Below are 19,755 nucleotides of genomic sequence, written 5' to 3'. Positions count from 1 at the left end.
TTAGATAAGTTTCTTTTACTGTAGCATTTTCTCACTTACTGTGCATATACACAGCAGTATACAGAACTACTACAAAAAATGTAATACAATATATTAATTTAATTTTTTTGCTTGTGTAATCTATGTGAGTTTTGGATTCAATTGTATTTTGTTATATGGATGCTTAGACTAAAAATTAAAGATAACCGTATTTGAATTTGAAAAACGTATGTAACCGTATATTCTGTTTCCAGAGGATGCAGAGAACAAACCTGCGTTTGTAAATTCTGAATGCCAAGATTTATCCCTTTACCCTCATCATTGTTTGGGATCTCACTGCTTTATACCAGCGGCATCCACAGGTTCACAAACTCTCCCTGATGTGAATGACCTACATTATGGTCCAACTACACCTATAAGTGCTCAGAACCAAAGAGATGAAGACATAAAGGGGAAGGCATTGACAGGTGTTGACCTGTTGTCTTCTGTTGACCGAAGAGCTTCCAAAGGTTTGACTCCTCTATGTCCAGATAGATCCTTGAAGCCTGTTTGTGACTTAGTTAATGATACAGGATCAGCAAGCCTCCCACAGGTAAACAGTCTTGATGCCTTGAAAGTACTGGACGTTTCTGAAAAACAACTTGATGAGGCGCTACTGGTGGATTTTGATAGTCCAGTTGTGTTATTTCCAAGGAGTGTGTTTAAACAGAGTCAAGAGTTACAGCAATTGAACTGTGATAGCCACTTCAGTGGCTCCTCTAACACACTCAGTTTGCTGGATGTCATAGTGCCTGCAGCTGTGGAAAGGACCAGTGTGTCTCAGAACGTTTCAAACGACACAAAACCTTTAGTGGATAATGAAGTGGAGATGCCTCAGAGTTGTTGTGCAGAAGTCTCAAACTCTTATGATATTCACAGCAACTCTCAATATTCTTTAGAAGTAGTCCCGGATAATCTGGCTTCCTCAACCGTAATAGAGGACGTTATAGGAACCAGTGATGCTGGTACAAGTCTGCTCAGCTCAACAGACAGGCAACCGAATGGGAATCAACATGTTGGGGGCCAAGAACCTTCCTCAGGCATCGCTTCCAAAGAAGGGGGGTCTTCCCTCTCCTCCCTCCCTATGACTGTATCCATGTGTGGATCTCTTGTTGCTTCTTTAGACCCTCAGGAGGCAACAATGCATGAAACCAAAGACAAAACTGAAGTCCTTCCCTCTGATATTCCACCCATTATAGAGGCTGAAAACGGTATTGCTCAATCTGGGCATGAGGGAAAGACTTCCATAAGTCTTAGCCTGGCAGACTCCTCTCCTGAGGATGATCCCGAACTGGTACAAATAATGGCAAATCCAGAAGTGGCATCAGCCCTTGCGTCTCTTCTCCCTGAAAGAAACTTTGATTGCACCTTATCTCTTCCAAAGACTCTCATGCCTAGAGATTTGCCTGAGGGTACCCAGTCTCCTAGCCATACGGGGAGCCCTGATGATCCCTTAGAGTTTGACTTAACCAGTGATTACCTTCCTGAAAGTGAGCAAAACATCATGTTGGTAACTGATGAGGAGCTCGATGCTTACTTAATGGGTCAGTCAGATAAAGGTAATACTGAGATGTCATCAGAAAAAATTGTAGACGACTTTTCAGGATTTAACAGAGTTTTAGAGGAAGAGTTAAAAAGCTGTGCAGTAGATATGACTGCTTCACCTGAAAGTGAAGGCACTACTATTTCCTCATCTCAGGACAGCAACTCCTTGAAACCAGATCACATGCATATAATTAGGAAACATGGAGTGCCCAGTCCCACTGAGGCTGTAGGCACAACAAACCAGGTGCCGGGTTATGGAGGAGCTCGTCCAAAGCAGCTGTATGGCCAAACAAGAGCATTACTACCACAAGAGGAACAAAGTAATTCTCAGTCAGAGGAGAACGTGTCGAGCTCTGAAGAAGAAAATGCTCAGTTTTCTCCTGTAACTCTCACAGTGAGTCAGGCAACAGGCTACAGTGAAAACAACTCGAAATACCCTTGTCACGAACAGTATGATGACTGCTATGGCCAGGAAGAGCTTTCAGAACCCCCACCCTACCCAGGAGAAGTTGCTGGAGAAGGAGCATCTTCACTCGATTGGTTAGGGACAGAAGAGGGAAGCTTGGGCTCCAGGCAGCCACCTTGGGTCCCAGATTCTGAGGCTCCCAACTGCATGCAATGTAGACAACGGTTCACATTTACCAAGAGGAGGCACCACTGCAGAGCCTGTGGCAAAGTGAGTCAGTGTGGGCCTTCCAGCATGCTTTTAGCTTAGCCTTTGATTAACAGGCTAATTCAGTGCCAGCATGACTGTGTTCATATTGGTTTATTAATTGCATCATTTGATAAATTGCTGTTATTCTCTCATTTCCTTCATTGCTCTAGAAATTAAAGATTAATGTCTAAATTGGTCTTTTATTTTATTTAATTTTTATTAAATGCTTTATTTTACAATAAAGCATGATTATCTAAAAAAAACAAAAAGCATGAATGTAGGTAGTCAGCCAGTTCTAGGCTAAATATAGACATCCACATGCCTAGTAGAAAAAAAACATCAAAAATAGTCAGCAGGTTTGACTAAGCCTACAGTGTTTTTATAGAGTGCCTGACATTAGTTCATAGTGAAGCTATTGAAAAGGTTTCCAGGTGTAAGGCTGGGTCGTAATAATCAAGCTGGAGAGGAAAATGGTTAATCTCATCACATGTCCTCTGCTAACTAAGGTGTCTTGGTTTTTAGGTATACTGTGCAGTTTGTTGCAACCGTAAATGCAGACTGAAGTACCTGGAGAAAGAGGCAAGAGTTTGTGTGGTCTGCTATGAAACCATACAAAAAGGTAAGTGCACTTAATTTAATCATGTTTTGCTTTCATCTGATGCCAAGCTGGAAAACTGAGCTAATCACATGGGAGTTCTTGAAAGAGTTGCTCTGTCACTAATTGAGTTGAAGGTACCTCATTAATGACTTGCTGATACAATAATGGCCTTGAGAGGTCAAAGCAGACTCTGTCCACTTAAACTGTGCTCTGGGTAGCATGGTGGGCCTTGTGTGGGCTCTTCTGTAGTTTGGTGTGCTCTATGTTAAAAGACTTGGAGTTGCTGTACCAGTTGTTCTGGTACATAAAGTTTACTCTTCCATACATTTTCATGAGGAGGAAAGAAAAAAATATGTTACTATTGTATAATCGTGCATTGTGGGCTATTAGCAGCTTGGTAATGCTTGTATAGTCAATTTTGTAGGGATAAATTCTTAGTCAATCAATCAAATTTTATTTATACAGCGCTTTTTACAACAGTTGTTGTCACAAAGCAGCTTTACAAGTGCCGAGTCCTAGCCACCAGTGAGCAAGCCAAAGGCGACAGTGGCAAGGAAAAACTCCCTAGTTTTTTGCATGAGGAAGAAACCTTGAGAGGAACCAAGACTCAGGGGGGGAACCGGTCACCATGACAACAACAACAATTTAGACAGAAGGAAATAAAGAAAAGGAAAAGATGTAATAATGTCCATCTTGGTGTAGGCATCCGGTTAGGAGGTGGCCGGCCCAGGATGGATCGCTTGTCTCTCCTCATCTCATTATTCCTCAAGCAGGCGGGCAGCCATGTGGAAAAAATAAAACAGGGAAAGTTAGGTCTGTATGAGGACATATATAGGAACACACTTAAGTGAACAGTGGTTTTGAATGAGGGTTTCTGAGAAGCACTGCAGTCTACTGGAGTTGTTCTTTACAGCTGCCAAGGATGCCTACTTTAATCTTAGAGGTGGTCTGGGCAGTGGTAGAGGATACAGTCCAGGCTGCAGAGGTAGGAAGCTGGAACTAAATTCTGCCTTCTCACATTTCAGAGGACATTTGATTTGCTAGAGCCAAGCTGGTCTGGTCAGTTTGTTTGTATCTCTGTCATACAGGTTTCATTGTCCACACTAGACATGCTGCCTATGTTGTTCTAGGCTAAATAAAGAGGTCCTCATACCTAATAAAATAACCTGACTCAGCAAGTTTTATTAAGCCTACAGTGTTTTTATGGAGTACCTGACAATGGTCCATAGTGAAGCTGTTGAAACGGTTTCCAGGTCTAAGGCTGGATTATAATAATCAAACTGAAGAGTCACATGTTCTCTGGTGATTAAGATGTCTGCTTTACTCCTTTCCTCTTATTTTTGGCATCATGACCACTGTAGTGATGGGCCTATCCAGTGTTTTTCAGTTCCAATCCGATAACGATATATAACTGCCAATACCATTACCGAACTAAGGGCCCTTTAATTCAGGTGTTCTCAACTGGTCTCAGCCCAGGACCCACATTTTCTCATTGTCGCGACCCAGTTTTATACAAATGTTATAACAAATTAAAAGGGTAAACAATTGTTGGTTACCATGGCAAAAAGATTGGTTCGCATGCTGGGCTCCAAACAAAAAAAAATTACCCAATCTACTTAAAAAAACAGAGGTAACTCGTTGCCTCAAAAAAATTAAGTAATGGCTTCTGTCAAAACTAATATAATTGTATGGATACAATTCATACTTATATGATTTAAATAGAGTGAACTAATCAAAAGTTTAAATTACTCAATCTACTCAATTTAAAATTACTCAGTTGCTTTTACTTGTTAATTTAACTCTACACAATTACAAATAACTTAAACTATTAAGAAAGAACTACTTAATATTAAGTTAATACATCAAGTTTTTAATACTTTTACTTATGAGATTTTTTATTATTAATACTTAATTGTTCTAATTATTGTAAATGAACTTCACTGGCAACACTGGTTTCATAGATATGAACTTGTTTATTATCATTTGGCATCAAATAACATTTTAAACCATTACTGCTTTCTGTCAAAAGCAAAACATTGTGCTTCATACAAAAGATCAAGTGAATGACAAGACATAGGCTATAACGTGACATGAACAGAGATTCTTCAAATAAGTGCTTTTAAGCAATAAAGTTATTTTTGAGCAATAAAATGCTCGCCTTGCACAACATAAAATTAGAGAGCGAGAGAAAGAGGAAGCATTTTCATTTATTTACTTCAACCAAGCTATAAAAAACACCAACTTTACGTCCTGCTGGTAGCGAGTGTATTTCTAACTAAAATTTCTGCTAAATTCTAAGAAATCCTTTACAGTTTTTTTACAACTGCTAGCATGCGTTTCCCAATACTTGAGATACATTTTCAAAACTCTCAACACAGCAACACATTTACTGAATGCTAACATGTAACTAAAGCAGCAAGCTAGCATTATCAGCAATCTATCCAAATTAATACATTGCTAACACATTTATAAAACTGTTAGTTCCTGCCACACCATCTAATTGGTTAAGATTTGCTCTAACCGATCGGATATTTCACCATAACGCCACGGCTGTGATGAAGAATACAATAGTGGTCTTTATCTTGTGTCTGCATTATCATAGCTGTTATTTCACCATAACAATCCATGTCGTCTTTTATTACTATAATATGCCATCCTAGGTCACATTTTATGCATGCATACACATTTTGAGAGATAGTTAAATCAGTAACAGCAGATGTATACAGACAATTTACCTCGCGCTCTTTTTGCTTTTTGCTAAAATGCTTTGCTATTTTACCTGCTGGAAAATGATAAAAAAATGTATCTTTGAGGTATCTACTAAGGCCAATACAAAGTCTACATTTGAATTAATTAATTGTTCACTGAATTTGGTTGGATATAATGTCCTTTCCTTCTTCTTTTGCTGTGTATGAGATAGGAGCAAGATTGCACAAACACCTTGATTGTTCAAGGTACAAATCTAGGGGCTTTGATAGGCTTCGGTGTAGTCTAAAAAGTGGTTGCCTGTGTTCAGCAGTGCATGAGGACCATTTGCATTAAAAAGGACATTCATCACCAGTGTCAGAGCTGCTAGAGGCCAAACAGCTCTCTGAGGAAATGGTATACACACACACACACACACACACATACATACATACACATGTACACACACACAAACACAGGGGGTGAGAGAAAGAAATAGAGGGAGAGAGAGAGAGACAGACTGACTCGTTGGGTGGATCCTTTGGACACTGGTGTGTGTCTTTGACTAGACTGTGCACCTGGTGCAACATGCGCAGAATCTCTGCCTACCACACTGAGTACAGATTCACTCACACACGCCCTCATGCACTTGCCCTTCAGCATCTCCCTTCTGGAAAGGGAGGTGTCATCCTCTACTCCTCTCTGGCTTATGTCGGCCCAGGGCATCCATTTAAGACAGCCTGGTCCATCTGTGCAGTCATCTGACAGGGAGAGAGAAGGAGAGGCAGGGAAAGGGGGGGGAGGGGGGAGGAGCAGGAGGGGAAGAGGGAGAGAGATGCAGGGAGAGGGAGGGGAAGAGGGAGGGAGAGGCAGGGAGGAGGAGGGGAAGAGAGGCAGGGAGAGGGAGAGAGAGGCCTGGGGGGGGGAGCCAGGATGCAGTGGCTGGAGGAGCAGACGGGACCTCAGCGTGAGAGTATGTGAAAGTGTGCCGCTCCCTGTCCTGAGTGCGAGTTCTGAGGCGAGTCCTCTCTCTCTCTCTCTCTCTCTCTTTCTCTCCCTCCCTTTTGCACATTCTCACTCGCTCATTTGTTAGAATGGGACATGCTCACCCCCCCTCCCTTTGCTCAGTTCGTGTTGAAACACTCCAGGGAGACTGCATCGAACACACACGACTGAGCAAAGATGGAGGGGAATTTAAGTTCCAGATAAACGGGACTGAGGTGAGGTGAATCGCTAGCCGAGTGCAATCTAGGTTAACAATCTAGGCTAACGTGCGAAGATTGAAACATTTAGCATTTTTTTGCCCTTACTTTTTTAGTAGCAGATATCTGCATTTTAATATGTAATAACTTCCTTGATGTCTCCTTGGCAATAATAAATCATATTTAGCTACATCTCGTGCTCGAGACGGTTGGCTTGGCACTGTGGATAAAGGACATCCGTGTTCACTCCTTCAGCTCTTAGCTGGTAGCCTCGTTTTGGTGACCGTTGTTGTGTGTGACTGTAAGCTTGTACTCTGACCTGTGTGTTCACTACTGTCACATCCGGTGCCAGTATAATCAGGTCGATGAGGTCCTGTGATACTTGATCGATACACTGCAAGGCTTATTCAGCACTTTGGTAAGACCCGGCAGCTCTGCTTGGCACTGGACCTCCTGTTTGGATGCAACTTTTAACTCTCCTTGACGCACAGAACAGTCCTGCTTCTGAGTCTGCAGTCACTTGGTTAGTTCATGACACTGGAACTAATGCTTACGACTGGGGTGGGCATTCTGGATCTCAGTTTGGTTCCGGAACGACCCGTCTTTATTGCGTCGGACTTTGACTGTTTCTGAGTGTATGGATTTTAGCTATCTCTTGGTGATAAAAGGAGTTAGCATTCTGATTTGGTTACGTTGTTGTCATTGGTTATGTTGTGTTTTGGTAAAATAAGCAGAGTCAACAAATTTGTCAGCAGGAGGCAGCCCTTCTGTTTGTTGGCTGTATGCTTTGTTTGTTTTCCTTCAAACATGCAGAAATGTGCTTGTACATGGAGAAACGTGATGTTTGCGTGCGTGCGTGCGTGTTTGTGCAGCTCACGCCCTTGAGAGGATGATGAGCCCCACTGGCCCCAGCCCCAACCCCAACGTGCCCTCTGAATACTGCTCCACCATCCCCCCCCTACAGCAGGCCCGTGCAGCTGGCACCCTCAACTCCCCCCCACCCACCGTCATGGTGCCCGTCTCCGCCCTCAAGCACCCCAGCACTGACGGTACGTGCTCACCACCGCCGAGCTTCAGCATGTGTGTTTGGTGTGTGTTGGAGGACAGGCACAACCAGCTTCTGCCATTTTGCGGTGGAGAATGCTTCAGGATGTCTTAACCTGCATTACAAGTCCAGCGAACGACGCAGAGAAACAGCATAAGGGATGCTGAGTGGATATCGGAAAAATCTAGCCATCTCCGTTTTGGTTTGGATGTCGACTTTGCTTTCTGCTGTGGATTATAATGTGTTGCATGTTTTTATTAATTGGCAGGTTTTCCCAGAGAACAGAAGCACGTGTGGTTTGCTGATGGAATTCTGCCGAATGGAGAAGTGGCAGACACCACTAAACTGTCGGTGCGGCCCCGGAGAAGCTCCCAGGAATCTAGTCCAGTCACACCAGACCCTCCAACGGTACCACCAGACCCTCCAACGGTACCACCAGACCCTCCAACGGTACCACCAGACCCTCCAACGGTACTACCAGCTCTACACTAATACTTTACCTTTGTCTACATTAAGGCTGCTCGGACTTGAGGCTAAAATGTAATCATAGTTCTGTGTTACTAATAATAAGAGTTACAATTATAGATGGCCTTTAAGTGCTAGCCTTTTATGTTTGTGGCCCAGTTTCCAGACTCTGATTAAGTCCTGGAAGTCTTGCCCCATTTACAACTGTAAATAGTCACAGTTTTGGTTTTGTGTACAAAACATATCCAAGAAGAATATGTAAGACTATGTAAAACTCAAAGCTAGCAGCAGATGATGGTCAAGTTAATGTCTACTAATGTAATCTGTCTAATCTGCGATCCTTTGACTTTTGTTCCTCACTGACACCCTACAGTCTGACCGTAAGGATGGTGAGGGAGGGGACCCTGAGGGTGGTGCACAGGTGAAGCGGCGGGTGCTCAGCGGCCCCTGGGACTACACCCTGCTCTGCGGCCTGGGGAGCTGTGTGCAGCCGGTGCCTTCACTGGTGCCTGAAGATGAGGAAGGGCTCCCGCCACTACTCATTACCACCGGGGACCAAGACGAAGGGGGTGAGTCCCAATAGCCCCGTACACGTGTTCAGGTGTTAAGCAAAAAGTGTGTCCGATATGACTCCTCAATAAGACCTCAGGAGAAGCCCAAACATGGTGGTCAGGGCACTTCAGAATGCTAAAGGTTTTTAGTTGAAAAATGCAGTTAGTTCAACTTTTGATGTAGCATGTAACACTCCACCATATTACAGATGTGTTGGTGGAGGAGCGTCCTGCCACTTGCCAAATAATGCTACTCCTGGAGGAAGGAGGTCCAAGACCTTTGACCTTTGTACTCAACGCCAACCTCATGGTCAATGTCAAGTTGGTAACATGTACGGCAAGTTTATAATGCTTCCAGACAATAAAGTAAATGTAGTGCTGATTATGTAATTCATTAGAATTGTTATTTATTTATGTATTTTTACATTACTAAAAGCAGTGACTGCGTGTTTTAGATTGTGAGCGGAGGTGCTGGTGTTTGAGTTCCACTGGTCTGCAGGGAGTGGGCCAGAGAGAGCTGGTGTTTGTTCTTCAGCGTCTCTCGGAGGAGAACAGTTTGCCTAAAGACATCTTCAACCTTTACATTAGCATTTACCAAGATGCTCAGAAGGGTAAGTCCCTGGCAAATGTCAGAGCATGACATCTTATTCTAAGGGTGGCCAACCCGTCAGAGATCAAGAGCCACTTTTTTTTACTGTGTTTACAGCAAAGAGCCACATCATACACATGGGCACGCTTGAACATCACCCATCCTTTCCTCTCTCTCTCTCACACACACACATGCACACACAGGGAGACCTCTGTTCAGATTTATCATAAATGTCACACACAAACAGTGTGGGGTTTAGTCATGGTCTGGTGATTAGGGAACCGGTCTTGTGACCAGAAATTCCTGGGTTCGATTCCCAGGCCTGAGGGCATGACTGAGGTGCCCTTGAGCAAGGCACCTAACCCCAACTGCTCCCCGGGTGCCGGGCTAGGGCTGCCTACTCTGTTAAAAACGTCCTCTGTTCATCTTCATATTTTTGTTTTGCTGTGCATTTTTCCCCTGCAATTTTGAGAGCAAACTTGAATGAATGAATGATTTCAAATTATAAAGCGCCTTTCAGAATACCCAAGGCGCCTTACAATTTAACACAGGTATAAGTCACAGACAACCAATCACACACACACCGGCAAGAAGCGGCAGCCAATTGCGCACAGCGTACTCTCTACTGGAAGCCACAGCCCCCTGGGGGACTGAATGGGGTGCAGGAAGGGGAGAGAGAGGACAGACCCTAGTGGCAGAGCACCATCCACCACTGGGCATACAAGCACACACACACTCGGACACTACTTTTTATTGAACAGAGAGACACAGACACACACTCAGGGAGAATTTGACACAAATTGTTAATTGAAATGATCTTGTCCTGACTGGGAAGCTTGGCGGTGTTTTCATCACATAAAAAAACAAACCCAAACTTCTATATAAACGTAAGTCGTGATATGCTTCATGACTTTGGCACGGTTGGAGGAGGTGGGCCACAGCACTGCGAGGTTGCTCAAGCATGCGTGCACGCACACTACGAGCTCTGTATGCAACTGTTGTTTTCTAGGTTAAAAGTGGATTAGCTCCATTATCAACACTCGTTACAACGCCACTGACTGGCGCTCACCTTTAGGAAGAAAACAGACAGCGGCAATAGTTTTGAAGCCTCCCTCAATCGTCTGCGGTGCCTTTGCTGCACCTTGTATGTGGTTTATTCCAAAACGTGTGACAGAAGACCGCGTCTCACCAACGAGACTCAGTCACTTCATGCTACTAGTCTCCCGTTTTTCACTACACCGGTTTTAAAAGTGTTAGCGGCTTGCTAGGCTTGTAAACAAACCGCTCACAACGAAGATGTAGCAGTCTGTCGCCCTCAGAGCTGATGAGGTAACAGGGCCACGGCACAGATCGTTAGTGCAGGTGAGAGCGCGGGCCTGCTGGGGAGCCGCATGAAACCAGGCAAAGAGCCGCAGGCTGGCCTCTCCTGCCTTAGTTGATTTCAACTCTATAACCGTTTTATTCATTAGAATTGAGTAGTGGGATGACAGGTCTGGAAGGTTTCTATGATTTAATATAATTGGGATTTTTGCTTTACATTTTATCCTCTCTTAATTTCAGGGAAATTTATCGAAGAGCTTGGCAATGTGACATTTGCAGACAAATTTCTGGGCAGCAAGGACCACGGTGGTTTCCTCTTCTTCTGTCCGAGCTTTCAGCCACTAGAGGGCCTCGCACTGCCGCCTTGCCCCTTCCTGTGTGGGGTCCTTCTTCACAAACTGGAGGTGCCCTGGGCCAAAGTCTTCCCTCTTCGGCTGTTGCTCAGTTTGGGGATAGAATACAGTGGTAAGCCTCCAGCATTATAATTTCTGCTTTTTCGAATGAGGCTCAGAACAGGTGTTTGAGCAGGACGATATCTGCAGTCTTGAAGAATTTGTTTCCAAAATCACTTCAGGATTTTTGTAGGATGAGAAAACATATGTGACCCTCTCACAGAGCACTTCATTGAGTGTGTGATTGCTTAATGTAAAGGCAGTCTGGGTATGTCTGACTTGTTTAGCAAGCCCTTCAGACCTGGAAAGGGACACAGGTGTGAGACAAAACTGACTTGGTAAAGGGAAGCTAGTTTTGAGTCTTTAGGCTAGAGTCCAAGTCAAGTTACTAGTCAATACCAGGATAAGCTTAGGGACATGAGATGGAAAATAACTATTTAATATATTAACTTGGTAGCTCCTATTGTTGGCCATCCCCCATTATCGGCCACTTCCACGTATTGCCTGTTTTCTATGTCTCTTATCGCCAATACCGTAAAAAAAAAGTAAGACATTTTAAAATGTAAAAATGATTTAAATATCACAAATTTTGCTTGCTCAAAACTGTATAGAACTCATCACTTATTTTTATTCTGGGATTATACTAGGGCTGGGTATCGATTCAAATTCCAAGAATCATCCCAATTCTGAAGATTAAGAATTGATTTATTTCGATTTAATCCGATTTAATCGATCCGATCCGATTCGATCCAATTCGGGGTTTAGTGTTATTAAAAATGTATTTGAGCTGTTTCCTGACTATGTACAGAAGCAACATGTTAAAACTAGTATTATATCGATATTAATCAGCAAATAGTTACTGGTAGTTGGTAGTTACTGATGGCTGGAAGACTGGTGAAAAGGGTAATCATAAATCTACCTTCAAGAAAGGTAATAAACAGGACAATAAACAGAGGACATCTTTAAGGTGTCTATGTCTGCAACAGTGGACTCCTACTGGGACACTAACCACTGCATTATTATTATGATTGAAATAATTAAGAATTCACCCAAAAGCTGTTGCTACCAAATGCATTTTTATTTTAAAAGTGCTTACACTTAATAAACTGAAAGTATAAAATTTAAACGTGTATTTTTCTTTAAAGTGGGAATATACAGAACTGTCATGTTACGGTCCCCGACCCCTCCCTTTTGGGCGTGTGTTAACGTTGCCTGCGTCTACTCGTCTGCGTCTGTAGATCTCTGTGGGTGCGGGTGCGTCTTGCGATAGTCCGTCTCACCTGTGGCTCGTCTCGTCACGTGGGGTTTGTGTGTTCGCGCAGCGTCCTGTGCTCGCCGTTGTTTGAGTCACACGTTCTATGTAAACGTGTTTTATGTGTGCTGTCTGCGCTTCGGTAAATGTAATAAACATAACGATTTGGAATGTGCAAAAGATTCTGTCTCGTCCATCGCATTGCGCCCAACGTTACAAGAACATTTTTTACTTTTTTAAACTGTAAAAACACTGGGTCAACTGTCAGTGACATGGACTAACTGTAAATAGTCACTGACACTGGATAAACTGTCCTTCTGCTTTTAGATTGCCGATTTGACTATCGTCGTTACCGTCACTGTCCGACGCCATGTTGTTTTACAGTTAGTTAGACCGAGCACGCCTGCGTGAATTCAGTGACGAGGCGGAGGTAAAAGTTCACAAAAAAATCTATCTTTGGACGTACGAATTGATTATCAGATCATCATATGCGAATCGATTCTGAATCGGAAAATCGGATTTTTTCAACACAGGCCTAGATTATACTTAATTATACTCAACACTTAAAATGTCCATGGTTGTTGATGTTTGTTTACAAGTGGCTACTACGCTAATTGGGGCTACTACGCAAGCTGTCATGACGGCATCCGGTGTGTTCTCACATGTCTTATGTAGTTTGATGTGATGTTCCAGTGTCTTGCATTTGGTTCCCCACATTTACTACACGTTGCGTCCTTTGGTTATGTACAAGGCTTTTCAAATCCATATAGTCAAAGGCTCCATGTAGGTACTCCAGCCGAAGCCATGGCAACCTTAATTTTACACTTCTCTCTAATTTTCCGCTGATAAACAATGTTGTGATAAGTCACAAGAAAAGGGGTTGCGTCCCAAATGACCGAAACAAACGTAAGGAAAGTGTATTGGATAACGGCTCCTGAATAATAGACTGACTTTTATTGTTCGAGTCTTTTTGGATTAATTCGAGTCGAATCAAGAGTCATTAAGGATGAGTTTAAAGTCAATCAATCAATCAAATTTTATTTATATAGCGCTTTTTACAACAGTTGGGGGGGGGGGGGAACCCATCCTCCTCTGGCCGACACCGGTCACCATGACAATAACAACAATTTAGACAAAGAAATAAAGAAAAGGAAAAGATGTAATAATGTCCATCATGGTGTAGGCTTATCCGGTCAGGCAGTAGGTGGCTGGCACAGGATGGATCGCTTGTCTCTCCTCATCTCACATTTCCTCGAACAGGCGGGCAGCCATGTGGAGAAAATAAAACAGGGAGAATTAGCTCTGTACGGGGACATATACAGATGAGATTATGAAAATTTCTGGAGTGTGGCAGCACTAGCTAAAACAGCCTAGAAGAACCAGAAGGTAACTTATTCTTTCTGCATTCTGAGACAATGGCATTCTGCATTCTGAGACAATGGCATCCATCCACTGCACTGTCAACAAACTTGAGTGACCACGAGCAGTGACAGGATGACAGCACCAGGGCCCCAGTCTACCATAAAACCCTTCATCTATGAACCCCTGGATCTGTACCTTTATCTAAGGGGGAATATTAATTATAGGGGTGGGCATAGATTAATTTTTTTTAATCTAGATTAATCTCACTGAAATCTTGAACTTAATCTATATTAAAATGGCTCATATGCGTGCTACCCAAGTAATGACTAAAAGTCAGTTTTTGAGATAGGGTTTCTTAATACAGAGGGTGCATTAGACCAGGGGCTCATCTCCTGTTTCCAAAATGCATCAATGACTGCTTGAGGAAGCTGTTCTACTTTGATACTTGAAGAAAAAAACATGCTCAATAAAATGTAGGCTACTCGTGTTCAACGGTTTATTCAGTTAAACATGAATTTGTAAGCCTACATACTGTACATTAAAAGGGGTTGATAACATGTTTATTCAGCTAAACATGATATTGGAAATGTAAGCCAACATTTAGTACATTTAACCTCACGGACGTAATTTGGGGGGATCTTTTTCAAAAGCCGGTTTTGGTCCTCTGCAGTTTTAACTCTATCTAAGTTTTAACTAATCTAGCGCTAGGACCATGCAGAAAACGACCGCTCCGAGCTCCGCTCCGGTAACATTTTACGTTCCTAAAAATGAATTTTCTATGAAGCAAACCTGGCGACTTCGTGGCTGCATCCATGTAAAAATACGTACGATTTGTAATTCACATGTTTGAAAACTCGTTCTCGCCCCTACTGTGCAATTTGGTTAGGAATACAGCCAAGCTAAACTATCAAGTTGAAAGTCATCATAGTTTGCTTACCCATTTTGACCCAGTTCCCAACCCAACTTTAAGAATAGATTAACGGCGATAATTTTTATATCGCCCGATAAGAGTATCAAATTAACGAACGCCGTTAACGGCCCACCACTAATTAATTATCAAACACTAAACCAAATAGGTGGGTTTTCAACCTAGACTTAAAGATTGTGACTGTGTCAGAGTCCCGGACACATTTTGGAAGGTTGTTCCAAAGCTGGGGGGCCTTACAAGAAAAGACTTTTCCCCCTGCTGTTACCTTATTAATTTGTGGAACTAATAAAAGACCAGCGCCCTGTGATCTTAGTGGACGTGGGGGTTCGTAGTAGCAAATAAGTTCCTGGAGGTATTCAGGAGCAAGCCCATGCAGTGCTTTATAAGTTAATAATAGAATTTTAAAATCAATACGGAATTTAACTGGGAGCCAATGCAGGGCTGATAGGACTGGTCTAATATGCTGAAATTTTCTAGTTCTGGTCAGAACTCTGGCTGCGGCATTTTGAACTATTTGAAGTTTATTTAGATTCCTATTTGAACATCCTGACAGTAGTGAGTTACAGTAGTCTAATCTAGAGCTAACAAAGGCCTGTACCAATTTTTCTGCATCATCCTGTGATAATGCATTTCTTAACTTGGCAATGTTGCAGAGATGTAGAAAAGCTATCCTAGTAGTATTACCTATGTATTTATCAAATGATAGGTCGGAGTTGAGTATGACGCCTAGGTTTTTGGCTACTGTGCCAGGTGTAATGGGGTAGTCCTGCGAGATTAAGCATTAGATCTGGAATTTTCTGTCTTGAGGCCTTAGGTCCCAGGAGGAGAACTTCTGTTTTGTCCTCATTAAGTTGGAGGAAGTTTAGAGACATCCAGCATTTAAAAATGAAGGCCTCAATTTTTCTTAAACTGAGTTTGTCATCAGGTTTGGCTGATATGTAAAGTTGGGGGTCATCTGCATAGCAGTGAAAATTGACACCATGTTTGTTTATAACTGTGCCCAATGGTAGCATATATAATGTAAATAATAGTGGTCCTAGAATGGAGCCTTGCGGGACCCCATATTTAACTTTTGTACGTTTGGATGGAATATTATTGAGCTCTACAAACTGATGGCGATTTGTTAAGAGTAAAACCATGAAAGGGCTGTGCCTGAGACTTCAACCCAGCGTTCTAACCGCTTTAGCAAGATCCTATGATCAATTGTGTCAAAAGCTGCACTAAGATCGAGAAGCACTAACAGTGATACATAGCCTTGATCTGAAGCAAGGAGGAGATCATTTGTTACTTTGACTAAGGCTGTTTCAGTACTGTGATGGGGCCTAAAGCCAGATTGGAACTTTTCAAATATGCGATTCCTATGCAGATATAGGCATAATTGCTGGGCAACAGCTTTTTCTATGATCTTGGATATAAATGATGTGTTCGAAATGGGTCTATAATTAGATTAGCACAGTCGGATCAAGATTTGGTTTCTTGATCAGAGGTTTAATAACTGCTAATTTACATGATTTGGGCATGTGACCTATTGTAATGGATGAGTTAACTATAGTTAGAAGAGGTTCAGTTACAGCTGGTAATACTTTGAGGGAACCGAGTCTAGAGTGCAGGTAGTACAATTTAAGGAAGAGATTATTTTCTCTAATTCTGATTGTGGGAGTGGATGAAAAGCATCAAGTTTTTCTCCCAGTATATAATTTAAATCAATATCAACCAAACCAGATGACATACCAGTTGTATTGCTAATAAAAGGTTTTATATTTTGTCTAATATTCTCTATTATATTATCAAAGAAATCTATAAATACACTAGTGAGGTTTACTGGAATCTGAGGTTCTGCGCCTGCTTGATATTTTGTAAGTTTAGAAATAGTATTAAAAAGAAATCTAGGATTGTTTTTATTTTTCTCTATCAGTGAGTCTAAGTATGCTGAGCGTGCTTTTGTGAGTGCCCGTTTGTAGTCAATAATGCTATCCTTCCAGGCACAGTGGAATACTTCCAACTTAGTTGATCGCCATTTCCGCTATAATTTACGTGCTATTTGTTTAAAGTTTCTAGTTTGGTCAGTGTACCACAGGGCTAGCTTTTTGGATCTAGCCTTTTTATATTTTAGTGGAGCTACTATATCTAGAGCTGATCTGCAGGTATTCTCTAAGCAGTCGGTTAGACTATCTAACTCTCCTGGATCGGATGACAAATGAGCTAAAGCAGTTAAATCAGGGAGGGTTTCAATAAACTGTGTTGCTGTTGATGAATTTATCGAGCGCTTTATACACTGCCGAGGAGACGAGCGGGTATTTATGTTAAGATGAATCTCGAATTGGACTAAATAGTGATCAGAGATTGCTACGGTTTGCGGAAGTATATTTATATTATCTACGTTGATACCCAGCGTTAAGATTAGATCTAGGGTATGATTTCGATAATGTGTAGGCAGTGGCGGATGCAGCCAATCCGTGTATCATTTGTTCATTTGATATTCAACTGAAAATCAAAATCAGAAAATAAAAAAAACTTCATTATTTTGTTTTTCGTTTTGAATATAAAAACAAAATAACAAATCAGGCTTGTATTTTTCTGTTTTTTATTTGATAATCCAAACAAAAATAGCAAAATATAAAAACGGATTCGGAGCCGAAGTTGATATCCCACAGGAGTGGCTTCGTTTAGAGTTAAATAATCACCAGATTGAATCCACGTTTCAGAATATCAATTTTCTGGTCAGTTATAAGTTCATTCACAAATACTGCTTTAGAGTTGAGTGATCGAATATTGATTAATCCAATTTTCAGATCGGTCATATAGGTAATAATTGGATGTGAAGTCTGAATATTATTTAAAAACTTAAGGCGGACTATTTTCTTATGATTTAATTTTACCCGGGGCACAGACACAGTCTCAATCCTATGGGAACTTGGTGACGCCTCTAAGCAGCTCGCAGACAGACAGTTTAGCCTGTTTGTCTGCGGCCTGGTCGTGACTCTGGATAGTCAGGTGGAGTGGACACCGTCCCTGCCTAAAAGACCAGGCTTTTGCTCTCGAACTCTTTCCAATTATCAATAAAGCCCACTTGATTTTCGGAGCACCACTTGGACATCCAGCGGTTTAACGACGTGAGCCTGCTGTATTGCTCATCGCCGCGCCGCATTGGGATGGGGCCAGAGCAGATTACCGCATCGGACATCGTCTGGGCTAATTTAACCACCTCTTTAATCGCAGTGGCACCGCCCGCGCGCGAGGGCCTCACGCGCTGTCGATTCGCGAGGTCGTGCACCTCTTGACTTTTGTAACTTCGCGCGCGCCGCGCTTCAGCGCAATAAACAAAGTCATGTTTGCAGGGTTCATAAACCTTTATAAGGAGGAATTCAAGCACTTGTATGCCACTTTAAAGGTCCATTTCAATATTTCCCAGCACGATAAACTTAATTAAGTTAAATATTTATACATATACTCGAAATGATTCGAAATAATTCGCTTTTTATCACATTATTTAATGTTTGTTTATTTTCAAAACGCCCAATCTTAACGTCTTCACGTTCTCATGTTTCGTCCTGGAATTACAAGAGGCTCGTATTTGTTAACATAATTCAAGAGAACTGTTCAGTCAGACAGATATTTGTTGTGAAACTAAGTAGTTACAATTTCAACATAACTATCCACCACTGTATTTCCCGCTGTTGGGCGGGTACCAGCCGGTTACGGGTGCTGGATCAAACCATTTTTCAGTGGGAGGCAGGGGTGTATGCACTTGGAAATGGAAAATATGCAGATAGGTAAAAAAAACATATATATTTTAGCCATTGAGCTTATTTTGAGTACAGAATTTTATATTAATGAAAGATTTCAAGATTATTAAAAAATTATAGACTTTAAATAAAAAATTTATTGCTGGGCTCTTTGATGGGCCCCTCTGGCCCTGGGGCCCGGGACAACAGACCCGGTTGTCCCCCCCCTGTCGACGGGGCTGGGTGTAGCACTGAGCGGGGCAAACCTGTTTGACACGTGAACCGGGGAGTGGTGCTTTGGTGGGCTGGCGTTAGCGTTAGCTGCAGCCCTCGCTCTTCGACTACGCCGCCGAGACGTCACCCATTCGCCCCGCTGTGAGGGCTCTATCGCCGGAGTCACGGAGGCGCTAGTTCTCCCTGGCGCGTCCACACCTACTACTGACCCTGTCTCTCTATCCCTCAATAATGAGTGGAAGCAGCGCTCTAAACTTTCCACTTTCGCCACGAGATAATTAACTAGTTTGCACCTCTCACAAATGCTATCACTGTTGCTGTCGGTGGCGAAAGGGACTAAGCTAAACATGCCATACTCCGAACAAGGAAACAAACCGACACCAGCCATGAATAAATCAAAACACTTACCGTGTCTAGCCGATTTAAACGGACTTACGCTAACTGATTTGTAAAAGCAGAAAGTTGTTCAGTGGCCGGAATAGTCAATTGCCCGTCTTGATAGTGGAAGTACTACCTGTAAAAATTGTCTAGGAAGGCAAAAAGTAAAGATTAGCACGTAAATAGATTATTATTACTGAAATGCTGAAAAACCAAAATAAAACAAAGTGAATCAGAGTTAGCTGGAAGGTGGTGTGACTTGCTAGGGCCTGTGTTCCTATTTGTAGAAGGCTTCATATTATGGGTCTTTGACAGAAAGCTCTTTTCTTAGTTTACCTGTAGCTATAATGTGTTGCACGCTAACATGTTGTTCACCCCTTCCCTCACAGTGTATCCCAGCCCACTGACTAGTGTCAGGTTTCGTGAGTCTGTATTCAGAGAAACAGGACATACCATCATGAACCTACTTGCTGTAAGTGCTATCTCTTTCTGTGCACTCTGACATCAACCAGAGATATTACTAAGATCACTTTATTACCAGTTCTTAAGAACATGTGTGGAACACGTGATTTTATAGCAGTGAACATCTATTTCTTTCAGCATGATGGAACCTCAAGCTGATCTTAAACTAACATCAACATGTACAACACGGATTTGTTTACAGGGTTTTATGATGCAGCTCCATAGGGAGATTCCAGACACCATTTTAATTCCTTATTGCTTTTACTTTTATCTTGTTTTTGCACTACGTGACCCGATTCGAAATGTATTGTTAAATGATGCTGTTTTGATGCCTCTGCAGGATGCCTTT

At 42.2% G+C, this 19,755-nt stretch overlaps 1 protein-coding gene across 5 annotated transcripts in view; it reads left to right on the top strand.

Moving 5' to 3' along the window:
* Nucleotides 1–19,755, top strand: part of zfyve16 (zinc finger, FYVE domain containing 16) — a 33,631-nt gene that overhangs the window by 6,619 nt on the left and 7,257 nt on the right. For 4 of the 5 annotated variants that reach the window (XM_076986644.1, XM_076986645.1, XM_076986646.1 and 1 more), the window contains 9 exons: nt 234–2,239; nt 2,741–2,837; nt 7,576–7,752; nt 8,017–8,219; nt 8,587–8,782; nt 8,974–9,096; nt 9,220–9,375; nt 10,914–11,138; nt 19,334–19,416. In XM_076986644.1, the coding sequence (XP_076842759.1) occupies nt 234–2,239; nt 2,741–2,837; nt 7,576–7,752; nt 8,017–8,219; nt 8,587–8,782; nt 8,974–9,096; nt 9,220–9,375; nt 10,914–11,138; nt 19,334–19,416 (3,266 nt within the window). The remainder of the gene's footprint in view (nt 1–233; nt 2,240–2,740; nt 2,838–7,575; nt 7,753–8,016; nt 8,220–8,586; nt 8,783–8,973; nt 9,097–9,219; nt 9,376–10,913; nt 11,139–19,333; nt 19,417–19,755) is intronic. The other variant, XM_076986648.1, reaches the window with a different exon arrangement.

This window comes from Brachyhypopomus gauderio, unplaced genomic scaffold (genome assembly GCF_052324685.1).
Source record: "Brachyhypopomus gauderio isolate BG-103 unplaced genomic scaffold, BGAUD_0.2 sc47, whole genome shotgun sequence".
In the NCBI taxonomy this organism is placed as follows: domain Eukaryota; kingdom Metazoa; phylum Chordata; class Actinopteri; order Gymnotiformes; family Hypopomidae; genus Brachyhypopomus; species Brachyhypopomus gauderio.
The sequence above is the reverse complement of the archived record's forward strand: the minus strand, read 5'-3'. Positions and strand labels throughout refer to the sequence as shown.